This window comes from Palaemon carinicauda, chromosome 16, assembly GCF_036898095.1.
Source record: "Palaemon carinicauda isolate YSFRI2023 chromosome 16, ASM3689809v2, whole genome shotgun sequence".
In the NCBI taxonomy this organism is placed as follows: Eukaryota; Metazoa; Arthropoda; class Malacostraca; order Decapoda; family Palaemonidae; genus Palaemon; species Palaemon carinicauda.
Window position 1 is genome coordinate 131,808,266 of NC_090740.1, and position 18,505 is coordinate 131,826,770.

The following is an 18,505-nucleotide window of genomic DNA, read 5'->3' on the forward strand; positions in this document are numbered from 1 at the left end:
CAAAAAAGTTAATTTCCAGAGAAAAAATTTACTTTACAGTCAGAGCTAATTTATACAGTATAAGAAGTGAATACTCAATTTTCCAGAGACAGAAGAGGCTGAAGATTGCGACATGGCTGCAGTAAATAGCGACAAAACTGGGAAAAACACCTGGTCAAAGACGCTACTACTAAAGGAAATGGAGTTGGCAGGCAGGGATGACGTCAGCAAGATCGCCGACGCATATGACATCATCCGATTGCCCATAACAGTAACGGAGGAGGAGAACTTTGTAACGGCTCCTCCTATATCTTGCCACTGATTCCCCCCTCGAAGCGTAAACGCTATGTGGGGTGCAGATAGCTATGTGGCGTGTCAAGAATACATCCCCTGTTATTATGCGATATCCTAAAGGACAACCTTAAGGGTACTCGAGCCAGAAGTTAGAATTCTGGAAACCTTTAGTTTAATTCTCTGGGAATATCCACTGTAGTCATATATACCCTTAGGAAGCTACTAAAGGAACTTTCAATCAGGACGACATGGCCTGAGCCCAAAAATGCCCATTATTAACATTTTTAAAAGGCAGCATAACATCAAGGCCAATCATATGAACTTCTGGATCGCAATCAATAGATTTCTCTCAATTTGCAATGGCCCTTCTGGCCCTAGCAGCTCCAAATTTTTATTCTTTCATTTCATTCCCATTCCCACTTCCTTTCTGCTTCATCTTGTATATTTTTTTAGTTCCGTCAAGTGCAGGTTTTCCCCCAGTTGCATACGTGGGCCATATATGAAAAAATGCCACTTTTCCATATTCTTATTTTGCTCTTCTACAGAATTACCTGACAAAAAAATTTAACCGTGTATTTATAGAAAAACTCAGTTGGTTAATTTTGAGCTTATCTCTTATGTTACTTTATTTCAACTTTTATTAACATAGTATATTTTAACTTGCACCTCCTAGAGCTCGACGGCATTAAGAAATCTGATCATGAAGTATCTACAGAACAATATGAAGCTTTTCAAACATAGGAAATATGAGAGAAACTTTAACTTGAGTGTCTGCTTGAGAGTGAACACCATAAGGGGAATACCTTACAACTTCAACTTCAGGTCACCTTGTGGAAAGTAAGATTATTTTATGTTAATTAGCATTAGTATTCTTTGCTTTCATAGTAGTTGTCTATCTTTCTTGTTTCTTGATAAAGTCTTTGATGTTGAAAAAGGTCAAGCCTTTATTACACACACAATATTGATTAGAAATTTATTGCTTTTATGAAGGATTCTCTCTCTTTTAAGGTAGTTGAATATTAAATTTCATATTAACTGTTTTATATTTTTACTATAGTAAGTACAGTACATGAATTTGCAAATACAAGACTATTTTACAGGTTCAGTTATCTCTCGAGATTTGTGGTAACATATAAATGACATACAGCCAATAACTGAAAATTTTCATGTCATTAGTATAAAATTTTATGTTATTTCTTTAGTAACTATAACATCTCAATGAAAGTTTGCTGAATATTTAAATGACCTTGGCTTTAATACTTTAATCATATTAAAATCTTTTGAATGGTGTCACTGTTTTTGTTACAATGACAAAGTTTTTGTTGTTTACAACATATTTTGGTTCACTATTTGAAGAGTTCAGTTATTTAACAGTACAGTAATACTGATACGAAAAATTCTGCATACAAGATTTTCTTGATGCGAAATGAGATGCAAATATTTTTCCATGTCATATTGCGAAATATGTTTCATGCTACGAAACGAGGTACGATACAAGAGCCTGGCCGCCTCCGAGGCATATTTTAAAATTCACGCTCTGGTAGTCATAAACTCGCCACCATCCTCCCACACTCCCATTGGTTATCTCCCTACTCTGATGCTAGTTACTGCCATAAGATCCTGCTTTCATATTGGTCAGCATTTACTATACAGGTACTGTATACCATCGTGCATCTACGTATTGGCTTTCCTCAGCCATTTCGTTTTGGCAGCACTATTGTACGCATTAACTCGTGTTTGTGATTTCACCTTCGTGACTATTGTACTGTATCGAGTTGCGATATTACGTTAGTGTATTAATAAACGGGTCCCAAGATTTGTTGCTGATGTGCAGGGAAAGAGGAGGATACTTTCAATGGAGATGGAGGTTGAGATAATAGAGAAGCATGAGGCTGGCATGCGGTTAAGTGTGATCACTAAGGAATATAAAAGTAATCTGTCGATAATAGGAACCATCCTTAAACAGAAGGAAGCCATCAAAGCAGCAAGAGGAGCCACGTCCATGATGAGATTGAGGCTGCTTCTCCTTTGGGTTAAGGACAAGGAGATCGCTGGAGACACGATCACAGAGTCAACAATCTGCCACAAGGCCAGTGCCATTTTCGCTATGTCGTGCGTGCGCTAGCTGAAGACGGAGGAAAAGAGACATTGACGTTCATTCTGTGGTGCGCCATGAAGAGGCTGCTAGCTCAAACATGAAAGCGGCCAAAGCTTTTGTCAAAACGTTTGACAAATTGACTGTCAAGGAAGGTTATAGTCCCCAGCAAGTCTTCATCTGTGACAAAACTGGGATCTTCTGGAAGAAATTGCCTTGTCGGACTTGCATCATGGCGGAAGAAAAGAAGCTACCCGGCGATTATTATTATTATGATTATTATTACTTCCTAAGCTACAGCCCTATTTGGAAAAGCAGGATGCTATAAGCCCAGGGGCTCCAACAGGGAAAATAGCCCAGTGAGGAAAGGAAACTAGGAAAAATAAATTGTTTTAAGAAGAGTAACATCAAAATAAATATCTCCTATATAAACTATAAAAACTTGAACAAAACAAGAGGAAGAGAAATAAGATAAAATAGCGTGCCTGCGTATACCCTCAAGCAAGATTAGCTTATGAAAGACATGATTACCCTTGTATTTTGTGCTAACGCCATTGGGGATTGTAAGGTGAAACCCCTGCTGGACTAATGCCAAAGCCTGGGTAACAAGACTCTTATTCATTGAGTAAGTAAATGTTTGTTTCGGCCCGACTGTGAAAAAGTATTTGGAAAAGAAGCGCCTCCCCCTGAAATGCTTCCTGGTGTCGGACAATTCCCCTGCCCAATCTCCAGGCTTTGAGGAAGATACCCTAGTGGAGTTTTCCTTCATCAGGGTTCTCTATCTTCACGTAATACCACCCCTCTCTTCCAGCCCATGGACCAGCAAGTAATTTCAAACTTTAGGAAGCTCTACATGAAATATCTATTCAAGAGGAGTTTTAAAATCACTGAAAGCACAAATCTCACCTTGGGTGAATTTTGGAAGAAGCATTTCTGTTATATGCCTCCGAATCGTCAATCAAGCTTGGTGGAAGGTTTTGAAGCGCACCTTGAACTGTTCATGGAAGAAGCTGTGGCCTGATGCTGTCTTTGCAGGAGACTTCAAGGGATTCGACGTAGGCCAAGGCGAAGCCGAATCAGTTGACGATCCTGAACCTGTTGTGCAACCTGAGGTTGGCGAGATTGTTAGACTCGGGACTGCCATGGGTTTGGAAGTCGATGAGGTTGACGTCAATGAACTTCTCAAGGGACACCATAATGAGCTTACGACGGATGACCTGAAGAAGTTAAGAGGCCATGCAACTGCATGTCGTTCAGAAAGTTCTCTAGCGGCGACAATGGCAGAAATTAAGGAGGGTCTAGCTGACTACCATAAATTGGCAGCTTTTGTAGAAAAGAAACACCCAAAAAGGTTTCTCAAAGATAGTGCTCTAGAGTACTTGAGCAACGTTTGCCCGAGTTATTTAAGGAACATTTTAAGAAGCAGGCAGAAACAAACTTCCTTGGATAGTCATTTTTTAAAGAGGCCTCTTGTAGTGCCCGTTGAGGAAGCTTAGTGATCCAAAAAAGCACAAACCTGGAATTGATGAAGATTAATGTATTAGTGCACATTTTGTAAATTTAGAAATTACAAAACGAAAAGTAAAACAAAGAAAATAGAAAATAGACAAAAAAAAAAAAATTTTTTTTTTCTTTGTAAAGTTTTAAGTGTTAATGTTGTCTGCCATTTGTTACTGTACATTATGAGTTTGGTGAAGTTAAGTGTTCACGTTTTCTACCACTTATTAATGCTTTCTGCCGTTTATCCTTCTATTCTGCCGCCCAGCCACTGTCGCTTTCGGACATCAACTCTCTCCTAAGGCAAGGTTCCACATTTTTGTTTCTGTATTTTCTACTTATTATTGCATTACTGTAGGTATCAACAGTTAGGTTATGTATTAAATGATCCAAATGGTTGTATTCCATTGTGTTTAGAACATTTTTATCAGTTATAAAATTTCATTATGCTGTGTTTTTGTAGGGCTTGGAACAGATTAGGCGATTTACATGTAAAACGTGCCCCATGATAATGAAAACTACGGAACCCATTAATTTTATATCTTGAGACATTACTGCACAGTATTTGTATGTATTTTTGTGGATGATACTGTTAGTCTTGTTTGTTTTTTTTCTCTTAAGCTACGTTACACTTTTGGCCTGTGGATTACTCTAGGCAGACCAACAATTCATATCACAATAGTGAGCTTTACAATCAGAACAATTATATTCAAGAACTATTATAGCCAGATGTTTTTATTTCTCTTACCAAACAGTGTGTCAGTTACAGTATTAAGATCACAAAGAGGAATTAAAAGCAATAAGAAGATGAATGTTGGAGTAATAACCTATTTGGCTCCACGCTTTCTCTCGAACCTCACACAGCATGGAAAGACTTTGTAAGTACCTGTAGGCCTTAAATGTAAAAAAAAGTGTTTATTTTAATTTTGTGTGTACAGCAAGAATTTTCTCATGCTTAGATAAGCAAGAAATAAAAATCTGTCTTACCCTCAACTAGATTTAATTTTCCCACTTATCCTGTATAAATCAATATGTATTTTTTTCTTCCACTTGACTTAAAAAAAGGCTCAACTTTATTTATTAAGCTTAGCTGCTTGATCTGAATATTTTCTGTTTTATGTTTAATAATGAAATCTTTATAGTCCAGAACTCATCCTAACTCTGGAGAATATACTGTACAGTTTGTAAATTGTTACAATAGCTAACAAACTAAAACTGTCCTGTAACATAAGGGAATTTCCTTATACAGTATGTGTAATATTTGAATTTATAATTTAATTTTTTAAGGAATGATGCTGAAGTCCTTGTAGAGCTTCTTGAGACTCATATTGTAGATGTCATGACCTTTCCAACGGACAATGCTAACTCTAGTCCAATAGAAGATGAAGAAGATATAGTAAATATTACATATACCAATTATCATCTAGCAGAAATGAATATTATAAAAAGGTAAAATTTCTAAGTTATTTTTTATTTACATGAACCTCCCCAAACGTTCATATTGCTTTCCACTACAGAAGCTAGGTATTTTGTCATTACCCCTTAGAAATATAAGAATTTACAGTTTACTTTCCTTCTAATATTCTAATGCCTCTAGAGAAATGATGACCTTCTAGCATCTATCAACAATATCACCTTATCACTTTTTCAGTCTCTATGATTCAACAGTCGTACGATTCGGATTGTCATGATTTTTTTTTTAAATGGTTTAAAACAAACCTCTTGTTTGTTCACAATTGCTACATACTTGTGCAAAAGTATTTTTATAGGTGATTTTAATCTGCATTTAGTGTTTCTTGTGCCAAGGATATTTTAATTGAAGAGTATCATTGTAAAGAGTGCAAAACCTCCTTTTCCCTCTTTAGAAATATATTTTTCTTGGTTGCTGATCAAAGCATGAAAGTAAGTTTACTTCTAGATCAAGGAGAAATCTGAAGATTAGGCAAGTTGGTTTTAAAGGGAATGGCGAGGATAATGGTCCTCAAGGCTTTGCTACAGTCTTAATAAGTTTAGTCTATAGTCTGAGCATATAAACTTCTAACATCATTACTGTAAATCATGTGGTAACTAGTGGTTCTAGTACATCGTTTAGTAAGATTTGAAATTCAAATTTTCTCATCCTAGGTAATATTTATAGTACAATATTAATTGTTGTAATAAAAGATTACAAGCTGTCTGCATGCTTTTGAAGCGTTACTTCAATTTAGGTGGTTAGACAAAATTAAATCTTCAAATTACATTAATAGCATCAGGATAATTTTATGGAATTGAATATGAAAACATGATAGACAGTGGGAAATGCAGGTGAAAACCCAAGTAGACATGCTCACCATATTTGAGTGAAGGCAACAAGACTTTTTACTTCTACCAGTTTATGAAATTAACAATTCATTGTACATTTAATTTTGCATTTAATATTTTGAGAATTTTAATTCTTACTTAAAGCAGGTACTTTGAATACCATACTGTATTCACTTAATAAATTATGCAACAAATATTTTTAGGGAAATCTGTCACCGTAAAATACAAGTCTTGCGCTCTTGAAGAGTGCATTATTATTTCGGCGAAGCTGAAAAATAGTCTAAACTGAAAGTTATACAGGGTTTAACTACCTACTTCTAGTTAGTGGAGCTATGTTTACCCCGGCTCCCAGCAGCACTGGTGACCAACAGTCACTTCTTAAGGCCCGGATCACCTTGGAGCACAAAAATATTAATTAGAAAAAAAGTACTTATTAGCCAGATATTTTCAGGATACTGTAGTTATATTACCATTGCAAACACCATTTGAACACAAAAACTCAATTTGTATGCTATTTGTCCTTGCGTCATGCCTTATATATGTCCTTCTTCACATGTTTTTTGTGGACTTAATTCTTTTTTCTCAGTCTTCCCTTTTGTACAAAAATACTTAAATATCAGATAAACAGCTTGTAATTGAGCTTTTCCCAAAATCTCAATCAGATCAAGATATAAAGAGATGAGTATCTGTGACGTCACACTGAATTTCATGTTTTTTTTTAATTATATTCTCTATTGTGATATTATTTATCACTTTTTATACAAAAGCTTCATTATACAATAAATCCAAAACATAAATAGTTTCAAAATGATTGAAATATTTTCTGAAATTTAGCAAATATTTGAAGCGGAAAAAAGTTATTTTTGAGTGAGAGTACTGTACTTTAAAGTTTTGAATAACATGCGTGATTTTTTTACCACACCATACTTTGGTTATTGATGATATGATTGGTATTATTTTTGCATATGAAATTCTAAAGAGTCATATATCGATATCAGATTTAATTTGTCCTTGTTTACTGTAATCGATGAAAATTATTACTACTATTGTTGATATCATGTTGTGTTGATATCGCCAGCACCTACCTCTCTCTCTCTCTCTCTCTCTCTCTCTCTCTCTCTCTCTCTCTCTCTCTCTCTCTCTCTCTCTCTCTCTCTCTCTCTCTCTCTCTCTCTCCAACTGAATATATTTTTCTATTAGTTCATTCAAGAAAGTTTTTTTTTGCGTTTCCCTTATTTTTCTCAACTTCTGTTTCCTTGCCAACTTCATTGTTACACCAGCAAAGAAAACCACAAGAAAAAATGCAAAAATATCAGCGTTATTAACAAAACACGAGGAGAAAGTTGGGGGACGGAAGTGCTGTTGCACCCTTTTACTAAATAACTAACTTCATTCTCATGTTTCATGCCTCACAGCCATGACTTAGCAAAGGGGTGAAAAGATGCCATATATCACTAGATTTTCAGGGATGAAAATAAACGATAATACCGAAAAACACTATTTCTGATCGCATAAGGCTTATACTCATGTTCAGCCATTTAAATAGGTTACATCCTGGTTACACCCATGTCCCTTTAAAGCCATGTGACCATTGAAAATGGCCGCAGAATGTTTAAATAAGCTTTGCGCTGTATGCTTGAATAGTTGTAGAATATAAATCTATGAAAAACTCAAATTCGATATTTTGGAAAAATAATTGGTTCCGAGGAGGTGATCTGGGTCTTAATTCGGCCCGGTAGACTGTAGACATCTCATTCTCCCATTAACCTAAACTGGCTGGAACTTATTTCTTTTTCTGGTGTGCTTGTCCGTGAGGATCAACCATGCGGGTTTGTCTGGGTTTGGAAGGGCGCCGCTGTGGCACCTTCGTGTCCTCCGAGGAGACGGATGCTCACGGTCTTTGTCCTTCGTACCGAAGTCACTTGTGCATGAAGGAGTCTCCCTGTAGTGTGTGCTGGGAGTGGTCGCCCTCCTAGTGGTTAAGGTTTAGTAGGCGGAAGTCGAAGGCGGCTGAAAAGGATTCTTCCCCTTCGATGTTAGCCTCAAAAGGGAGGAAGGCTTGAGGCCTTTCTCCTCCGGCTACTTGATCTCTCCTCTCTCATTCTACTCGACCAGCTTCCTCTGCAGAATGGTTGAGTACGATTGGTGCCCTTGTACACCAGGGCAACCTCATGTGGGGTCTCCTCCCATTGCCTCCCCTAGAGAGACAGTGAGTGTCCTTCGTGGGGGTCTCTCTCAGACGACGCTGTTCATCTGCTGTGGCCCTTCTTGGGGTTGACGGGTCCTCCGTCAAAGGAGAAGCTAGAGGAGGTCCTGCGATCTGGTGTACGTGCAAACTCAAGTGCTGAGTCCTCTTGTTCTGCTCTCTCTGATGTCCCCCCTATTTCAGCAGGAGGACAAGAGCAGTTGAATAAGAGTACTCATTGGAGTGACTTGTCACGAGATAGTCATGTCTTGGGAGGTTGTTCATGGATCTGATCCTCTTGCTGGGTTTACCGGAAGGGAGGAGAAGTAACCTGGACTACTGGAAAGTTCACCTTCCAGTGTTGAGTAGTATGACCTTCTGAGGAAGGATGATGTAACACGGCCTTGTGAGCGGCAGCTCCCTCATCCGCAAGGCGATGCACCATTAGAAAGAGGAGTTGATCAATCCTCTTGTTTGTGAGAGAAGAGCATTTCCGACCCGACCCTCTGAGCGGCAGCTCCGTCGTCCGCGAGGCTATGTGCCACTGGTAGGGGGAGGTAAGGATCGTTCCTTACGCTTGCGAGAGGAACGATCTTCCCCCGAGTGGTCTCCTTCACGAGGTTTCCGCTGAAAGTTATTGGATTTGTCAATACCACGCTCCAGCCCATCAGAGTACAGTTTTTCAGAGCTAGATGACAAACGAGGGAGGTGGTTTCCATCTGCCCCTCCACCTACCCCCCTCATCATCATGCCTGCAGGGCACAGCGAAGCCTTCAGCACTTAACGAGACTAGTATCTCATGAGGTCGGTCAGACAAGTAATGCTCTGGAGTTTACACCTGTCTCGCTGAAGCAGCGTAAGCGCTTAGCTTCCTGCAATTTTTCGCCCCTCAGGGTAAGGAAAATGCTGCGCCTTTCTTCTTCGGGAGAACAGGGGAGCAAGTGAGCCTCCCTCCTTGATGCTCGGACGGGATTTGGTTTCACCGCCAAAGGCAGAGGCTTCACGCAATATCGCATGCCTTTCCTTCCAACGAGAAGGATAGGAGAGCTTATCTGCTGGAAGCGAGGAAACATGATTCTCGTCAGCGAAACGAGGTTCCTAAGAGCTCTGGCGATCGCTATCCTAGGGTTGAGGAAAGGGTTGAGGTTAGCGAGCCTACCAACTTGTCTCACCAACCAACCTCTCGCAGCAGTTGTTCACCTAGTGGTCATTCACTTCGCGGTTGTTCACCCCGCAAAAGCTCACCTGGGAGAGGGTTGAGGAGTTCCCCCACCCCTCCCCCTACACGGCTGACTCGACCTGAACCATCCAAACAAAGGGAGGTTGAATCATCAGGTAACTTGTTAACCAGGGATGGACCTTGGTTTCAAGACCTGGTGAAAACGCTTAAACAAGTAAATCGGATCTCTAGCAATGATCCCCCGGTAGCTGCGATGAAGGTTTCCGTCATTCCTTTGGATTTGGCTAAGGGATCTAGCGATCTTCCTAACCTTAGACGATCTAGCCTAGCTAGATTGCCATCACCTCCTCTGCCTCCTGTCACCTAGAGAGCCTCAAGGTATGAAGATTACCTTAAGGCTAAGAATCTGAAGATTACGGATCCGAACTGGGAGAGGGCGGCAGTGACTTAGGTCACAGCCGCAAGGATGGTTAGGGAAAGAGAGGTCACTTCACCCCAAAGGACGGAGTCCTCTAACCTTCGCACAGACTCTTGCACCGAGCGCTGGAAACCTGTAAGGATCGAGGCCCGGGAAGATCCTTCAACTTGATTGAAGGATACCTCTCTAAGTTATTTCCCAGGGTTCTAAACCAACAAAATCAATTAGGGGAGAGGAATCCCCTCTCTTGGACAAATTTGAGATTCAACCAAGAAAGAGGAAAGACACGAAGACTTACCCAAGAACTGGCGTTCTATGAATGAATGTCAGACTTGAGGGGAACAGTCTACTGTCGCAGTCGCTAACACAAGACCTGGGCATAGAAGCCTTCCCCCGAAAGCCCATTAGGCTTCCAAAAGGTTTTTTATTGACGACCCTCGCCTTCCCCGGGCTACTATATGTGTTAGGATGGGATAGGAAGAACCTTTTGACGATGGTTCAGAACATTTGGACAGGGTGTTGCATGCTTTTGCCAGCCCGATTTTCACCCCTACGGAGCAAACAGATTCTGAGAGTATCTTTTTAAAGGTTCTGGCTTGCATCAGGAAGGTTAATAACCTGCAAGAACCTCATGACGTCCCTACCGAGGTCAAATATACAGTCCATGACCAGTTTTTTGGCTCGGCTAAACATAACAGACCCAAGGTAACTTTACCATGGGGAAGGAGAGTTAAGGCAGCAAACAAGAGAGCTTATGCCCAAGTGGCTGGTTCCTACCTCTCACTTCATTCGTTAGACTCCTCTAAGTTACTTCCTTCTCCTTACATAAGGCAAAGGAAGTACTGGACTATGAGGTAGTGGGAGAGGATCCTTTCCCCTACCACTGGATCCAGCGATTGTATCGTTGTCCCAGGTGCCTTTGGAGAAATTAAAGTCTCATACTGTCCAGTTTAATGGTGCGGATGCTGCCAACATGGAACAGGTTGCAAAATGTGCCTTGCAATCCGCTTCATGGCTGAACTACTGGTTGGGAATGGTCGATTATCTTGTCAAGAACGAGGATTCTCCACACCTAAGAGGGAGACGCTGTTCTCTTTCCTCCTTTCGGGTGTGAGGACACTCGAGTTCTTGACAGAGAATGTGGTGAACTAGTGGGTTAACTAGGTCTTAAGGCAACATGTTGCACTTGTCTCAAGATTTCAGAGACAGGTGCCGAAGAGAGAGGCAATGAGACTAGGCAACGCTCCAATGAATGGACCCGCCCTGTTTGATGGGGAAGACATTGAGAGTGTAGAAGACTGTTGGAGAAGGGCGAGCCAAGACACACTCCTCTAACAGGTTGTCTCCTCTTGTGCTAATCAGCAGGCTCCTCCAAGGCAGAGGCAACCTTTTCCAAAGCCACAAAGCAGCCAGAAGCTGAGCTCCCCAAAGAAGAAAGGACAGGACGCAAGAGGATGGGCAAAAAATCCCGGCGTGGTTATCCACGCTAGTGTGTGAAATCCCCCGACCAATCTACCAGTAGGGGGATGCCTAGTGAGAGATGGATGGACTATGGAGTCAACTCCTGGTCGACTTTTGTATTAAGAAAGGGGTACATCGTCCCTTTCATCAACCCTTCCCTCCAGCAAAGGACCAGGCCCTACAGGCGGAAGTCAGGACCATGCTAGAGAAGGGTGCTCTCCAAGAGGTCCTGGAAGGGTCCCCAGAGAGTCTTTTACAGTTGCTCATTTCTTGTAGAAAATGCATCTGGAGACCTTTCAGCCCTGGATGAGTTTGTCCTACAGACTCCATTCAAAATGGAAACGGCATATACGGTCAGACAGGCTGTCAGACCAAACGACTTCATGATATCGTTGGACCCAAAAGACGCATACTTTCAGATCTTAATCCACCATCAAGGAAGTACCTGGGCTTAATAGTAGTCGATCAGATATACTAATTCAGAGTCCTGTGTTTTGGCCTACCCATAGAACCTCAGGTTTTCACGAGTTTTTACTCTAGTTTCCACTTGGGCACACAAGAATGGCATTAGTCTTTTTGAGCGAAGAGACTGAAAGAGGTAGCCCAGGACTTCCTCGCGAGAGATGAGATGCCAGCACATCAATGGCAGAAGCTGTTAGGACACCTAACTTCTCTCAAAGTTGGTTCTGCACGGCCGTCTCTGCTTTCGGTCACTAAAGTGGCAGCTGAAAACCTTTTGGTCTCAGCACACAGACCCAGTGGACATTCTAGTGCCAGTGGGGACCATGTCCAGTGGGGACTGAGCAGAAGAGAGACCTGAGCTGGTGGGTGTCAGACACTAACCTACTCAAGGGAGTAGACATTCTCTTTCCCCGGATTTGATGCCATTCACGGATGCATAAAAAAAAAAGGGTGGTGGGATCATACCTAATGACATCCGGGCTTTGGTCCGAATCTGAAAGGCGGTGCCACATCAACCTCCTAGAAATGAGCTTCTTTTCTGGCTCTCAAGCATTTCCATCAGCTCCTTCCATGGTACCACATAGTGCTCATGAGCAACAACACTTACAATGATAGCTCACATAAAGGAGGTACTTTTTCTCAGCTCCTATGCCAACTAGCTGTAGAAATCCCAGATGGACGGAAGAGAACTCGGTAACCTTAACAGCCCGCTTCATCCCCAGCAAGAACAACATGCTGGCGGACAATCTGAGCAGGAGGACTCAGATAGTTGGTACCCAATGGTCTTTAATTCAACAGATAGCCCTCAAAGTCTTGACTCAGTTGGGTTAACTGACGATAGATCTATTCACGACTTCTATCAAACAGAAGCTTCCAGTGTATCATTCCCCAGTACTGGACCCACAAGCATTCTGGCAGGATGCCTTCCAACATCCATAGGACAACATGGACGTCTATGCTTCCCCCCCCCCATTCTGCCTAGTAAGGAGGCTACTGAAGAAGGTCAGGGCATCTCAAGATCTAATGAGAACCCCAATAGCTTCACTATGGCAGCATGCAGTGGTTTCCAGACCAACTACATCTACTCAGAGACTCCGAGAGGACTACCTCCACTTCCTGATGTACTCAGACAGCCACACGTAAAGATTTTTCACCGAGCAGTGACATCGCTGCGTCTTCATGCCTGGAGGTTATCCAGCAACTCCTAGAAAGGAGAAGTAATTGGAAGCCAGTTTCTAGTCGCATGTCAGGATATCTCTGGGACTCATCGACTGCAGTGTACCAGTTGAAGTGGCGAGTCTTTTGTGGTTGGTGTCGTGGGAGGGGTATCCATCCTCTAAGTGCCTCTATCCCAGCAATAGCAGAGTTTTTACTGAACCTCAGGGAGGAAAAACTCTCCTTCTATTTCAGTGGTGAAAGGCTTTCGCTCAGCCTTAAGCCAGGTCTTTGAACTGAACTGAGTGAATATTTTCTCCTCGACAGAATTGTCCCTCCTACTTTGAAACTTTGAGTAATCTTGCCATCAGTCGAAAGTCAGGCCACCCTCATGAAATGTCATCAAGGTCATACGTTCCCTGAGAGAAGCCCTTTATGAGCCTCTGACAAGCCTCGGACAAGGAATTGACTCTTAAAGACAGTTTTCCTCTTAGCCCTGGCCTCTACAACCAGAATCCGCGAGCTTCACGGCCTTTCCTACGACATCACCAATTCTAGGGGATGGGGCAGATCAATGTCGGTTTCGTTCCGGAGTTTGTAGCCAAGACTCAAAATCCAGCGGTAGCTGGTCCTAGGTTTGTTTCCTTCCAGATTGAGAGTCTTCGGTCAGTAACAGGCGATCCTGATCAACTGTTACTATGCCCCGTAAGATTGCAGAGGTTGTATCATGATAGAAAGAAATGAGCCAGACCTTGGATTAGCAGACTCTTCGTGAGCACGGGAAGAACCAAGAGGAGAGTCACGAAGAACTCTGTCCTCGTGGATCAGGCGTGTGATTGAAAGAGCTACGGCTCAAGATATCCTATAACCACATAGACGACCCCGTGCACACGATTTCAGAAGGGTTAGCACCTCTCGGGCATTTAGGAAAAACCTCTCGGTGCAGCAGGTACTACTCGCAGGCAGGTGGAACGCCAAACAATGTTCCCTGCCCACTACCTGCAGGTCATAACCCACAGGAGCCTAGACTTTTTTTCAATAGTCCCGTGGTGGCAGCTTACAACGTGACCTAACAGCTCAACTCCCTTAGGGGACGAGTAGCAGAAGATCGAGGGCAGAGGGTACCCGCGGGGTGAGTCTAGGATGAATGTGAGAGTGACTGGCTACTTCTTACTTTCATCCTCCCCTCTCTTGGGCTTCAGCATCCAAGGGGGACTGCATAGCTGACCTGGATTTTCTGCGGACGAGTGTCACGCTCTGTAAGTTGCCTGCCTATCTAGTAGAAGGTTATGATCCCGACCTCCTAACAGGGGGCAGGCAGTTGGTTTATGATTTTGATGTGATCTGCTGTTAGTCCCTCAAATCAGTAAATTAATAAACCTGTTTTTCCCTTCCAGCAATTGATTACTCAGTCTGTCATCCAAATAGGATAACATGGTGCAAGGATCCCTCAAGATTGATACGGAACTAGAGGCCATCCAAGGACAGTTTCCAGCCAGTTGTGGGACAGGATTTCCACCCACCTAAAGGTGAGTCTGCACTCTTAGAGCGTAAAAGCGTAAGGTTTATATTTTGCGTCGGGACAATGACAAATTTGGAAATAATTTGTATTTTCCCTAGCATTCAAACCTGGAGTTCTTTAATCATACTGAACCGCCAGTACCAACCCCCTTTAAGTCCTGCACTAATTAGTTAAAAAGTGACGGTTAGTCACCAGTGCTGGTGGAAGTGGGGGGTAAACATACCACTGCTAACTAGCGGTGGGTAGTTAAACTCTGTTTAACTTTCAGTTTCGACTAGTTTTCAGCTTCGCCAAAATAATAATGCACTTTTGTATGCTAGGGAAAATACAAATTACTCCCAAATTTGTCATTTTCTTCTGATAAATACTTTATTAATGTATTCTACTCTCTAATTATTGCAATAACTTACACTCCCTATTCTATTTATTTATAGGTTTTATGAAAATTATGTTATTATAAATAAGTTAAGACTATTTAGATTTACCATGGCTATGTTGATAAAAATTTATTTTCACTTTAACTAATGATACAATATGAATGTTTCAATTTTCATTTTTTATTCAAGTGTGTGTAATTTTTATAGAATCTTTATAACTATATAACTTTTGAAAAGGAAATTTAAACAATTACATTAATCAAAATTGATATTCTTCACAATAATAATTTTTAATAGTTAATTAAGGCATCATAAACAAGTTTAATTAACTTAATGACCAAGTATACTATGATTCAATTACAGGACTTTTGACTTAAAAATTTATCAAATTGTTACAAACTATGCTACTGAAATGATGGCCTGGCACTGGCAAAAATATCTGTAAGCTTGGGGTTTTGGGATTATCTTGACATAAAGAAAAGCTAAACACAATTTGTTTAATAGTTTCTGTTATTGTATAACTTTAATTCTTGCCCACTTTACTGTACTAAATTAGTGTATAAAAAGTCTACATAATTATGTATGCTTGAAAAGAAGTGCATTGATATTGCACAAACTTCAACATGCATGTCATCATTCACCTTCTGTTGGAAGACCATTTTACCTTTATATTTATTTTAAAAATAAAGAAAATTTACTTCTAAATTTATTTTTCATTCAAAACTGAATTAAGTTTTTCCACAGTGTTTAATTCATTTGGAGTGCATTGTAATTTTTTTGAAGAAAAAATTAAAAAAACTTGAAAGCATTCATGAGAAAGTTAGTATTTTCTTCGATTGAACCTTTGTTTCCCAACAGATATGATCCAACCATGTATACATGGTCAAAGGTGTGTGGCGAGATCCTACTGAAAGGTGATGAGTTATACTGGAATTTCAACCGCTGTCTTGATCCAGTGGAAGAAGAAAGTAAAGATGGAATTCTCAAGTGTCAGTGCAAGGGAAAAGGATTGTTTGGTGTTTTTCTGAAAGCTGCTTTAGTAAATAAAATGGTAAGGGAAACTTTTTAACTGAAAGTACTGTATCTATATAAATGTAAAATTTTGCCAACTTAAAAATAAACCTTATAATGCATTGGTAAGAAAACATTTTGGTTTGAAATAAAAAAAAAAAAAACTAGCAGCAAACTATTTAAAATCCCATCCAGGGCCTTCAATGAAAATTCAGTAGTTTCCCAAGTTCTAAATCCCTTTGACCAAAAACATTTTGTGCTTTTCATATATCAATTTGTCTCACATCCATTATTTATTGTTATAACTGATCTTAATCTTTTATTTTTCCCATAATTCACATAGAATTTTTATTATGTCTATACTTTCACTCTCGCATTGAGCCACTTTCCCTGTTGGAGCCTATGGGCTTGTAACATTCTCCTTATCCATTAGGGTTTCAGCCTAGCTTTTTGTTATAATGATAATTCATTTACACTACATATGTATATGATGTTCATGTATACTTTAAAATTTCTTACCAACACACCTTGCTTAAATTCCTCATATGGCTAGTACCCAAAGAGTTAGTAGCCCCAACATTAATCTTGTGTTTCCATGAAGGCTAAGAAATAAATTGATTTTCTATTCACTGACTGAAGGTTTGGGGTGCTTGAGAGATCAATTTTGCTCCCCTTAACTTTTACTGAACTGGAAATGAAAGGTGAATGAGGAACTCTCAATGGGTTTTGCCAATTTTGAGTTGACAGAGAGGACTCCTCAGAGACCATTCAAAATTTTTAGCTTAAAATATAAATTGGCCACATTCCAAGTCTATGTAAGCAGGTCGCTGGTCCTGGGGTAAAGATTTGAGGAAATACATCTGTTAGCCTGACATTGAGGAGCTAAAATAATAGTGAAATATGCCACTGCCCTGACTAAAATACTTTTCCTTAGGTTGAACTGTTATCTGTCGTAGGGAGAGCAAGATATGTCTCTCTTACCCATTATGAAATAATGGCAGTCCTGTATATGAATGCCTTATGATAGGACTTGGAAGTATATATCACTAATGCTAATCATAACTTCATCTATGTGATTGATCTGAAAGATTGTTTATTCTACTGAAGATATCAAAATTCATTGATCAGATCTGCTAAACCTAATCAAACATCTTCGCTTGCACTTATAATTTTTTTGTCTTTTAGCTATCCTTGCCTAATTTGAGATATCCATTGATCTTTTGTCATCAGTGTCCTATATGATGAGGGAGTTGAAGGATTAATGAACAATTTATGTTGCCACAAGGAAAATGCTATTGGAGATTAACTGTTATTTGTCCTACATTTAAGGCAATATCTTAATTTATTACCAAAGGAAGATATACCCGAGTGACATTAAAACTTAAACACATATATAGTATATAATAATACCAACCATAAAATGCATAGAAAAAAAGCGGGTACTCAGGTTGCGAGAGATTTAAAACCTCACGAGTTTGGCTGGCAATGCAAGAGATCTGAATCATATTTTCTTGGAAACCTTTTGTTTCTACTAACCTCTTGGCACATAGTGCTTGTAGGGAGGAGGAAGGGTTATAGTGGAGAACACTTGATTTTTTTTTTATCCTAATTTAGAGATCATCTAGTTGATATTTGCAAATACTGGGTCATTGACTTACGACTTATGCGACTGTTCGACTTAAGACACTTATATTTTTCACTGTCATGATGTCACATGTCTATCGGAAATAGTACACTTAAAAGAACAAAAATGTCCTTAGACATCTATTTTCTTGTATAAAAATGAACTGATTTATCTTGATAATTTAGTATTTTCTTTTATTGGTAATATAAAGTATCCATTTTACGAAAAAAAAATATATATTAAGAAAGCTTTTAATATCTGTCTAGTTCATATCATATGTCTGGTGACGTCATATTTCTGACAGTCACGGAAAAAGAGCAGGCAGATAGAGTAATTTCCTATTGACTTTTAGGGTTATTACTCGAGAGCAAGATCCGAAACACGTTCCGTTTTCGTGTTTGGAAATTATTTCCTTTTTCCAATTCAATAGTTGAGATACTACCGCTTGAGTTATGGGTCTTGACTAGCCAGACAGTGCTACATTGGATCCTTCTCTCTGGTTACGGTTAATTTTTACTTTACCTACACGCACGCACGCACACCAAATAGTCTGGCCTATTCTTCACATGTTTCCTTCTGTCCTCATACACTTGGCAACACTGAGATTACCAAACAATTCTTCTTGACCCAAGGGGTTACTGCACTGAAGTTGTTCAGTGGCCACTTTCCTCTTGGTAAGGGTAGAAGAGAGACTTTAGCTGTGATAAGCTGCTTTTCTAGGAGAAGGACACTCCAAAATCAAACCATTGTTCTCTAGTCTTGGGTAGTACCATAGCCTCTGTACCATGGTCTTCCACTGTTTTGGGTTAGAGTTCTCTTGCTTGAGGGTACACTCGAGCACACTATTCTATCTTATTTCTCTTCCTCATATTTTGTTAAAGTTTTTATAGTTTATATTTGAGATATTTATTTTAATGTTACTCTTCTTAAAATATTTTATTTTC

The 18,505-nt window shown here is 40.1% G+C and overlaps 1 protein-coding gene across 1 annotated transcript in view; it reads left to right on the forward strand.

Moving 5' to 3' along the window:
• Window positions 1–18,505, forward strand: part of LOC137655568 (uncharacterized) — a 346,296-nt gene that overhangs the window by 271,399 nt on the left and 56,392 nt on the right. Inside the window, exons 18-21 of the mRNA XM_068389468.1 lie at window positions 947–1,110; window positions 4,621–4,743; window positions 5,153–5,314; window positions 15,785–15,977. Coding sequence (XP_068245569.1) covers window positions 947–1,110; window positions 4,621–4,743; window positions 5,153–5,314; window positions 15,785–15,977 — 642 coding nt within the window. The remainder of the gene's footprint in view (window positions 1–946; window positions 1,111–4,620; window positions 4,744–5,152; window positions 5,315–15,784; window positions 15,978–18,505) is intronic.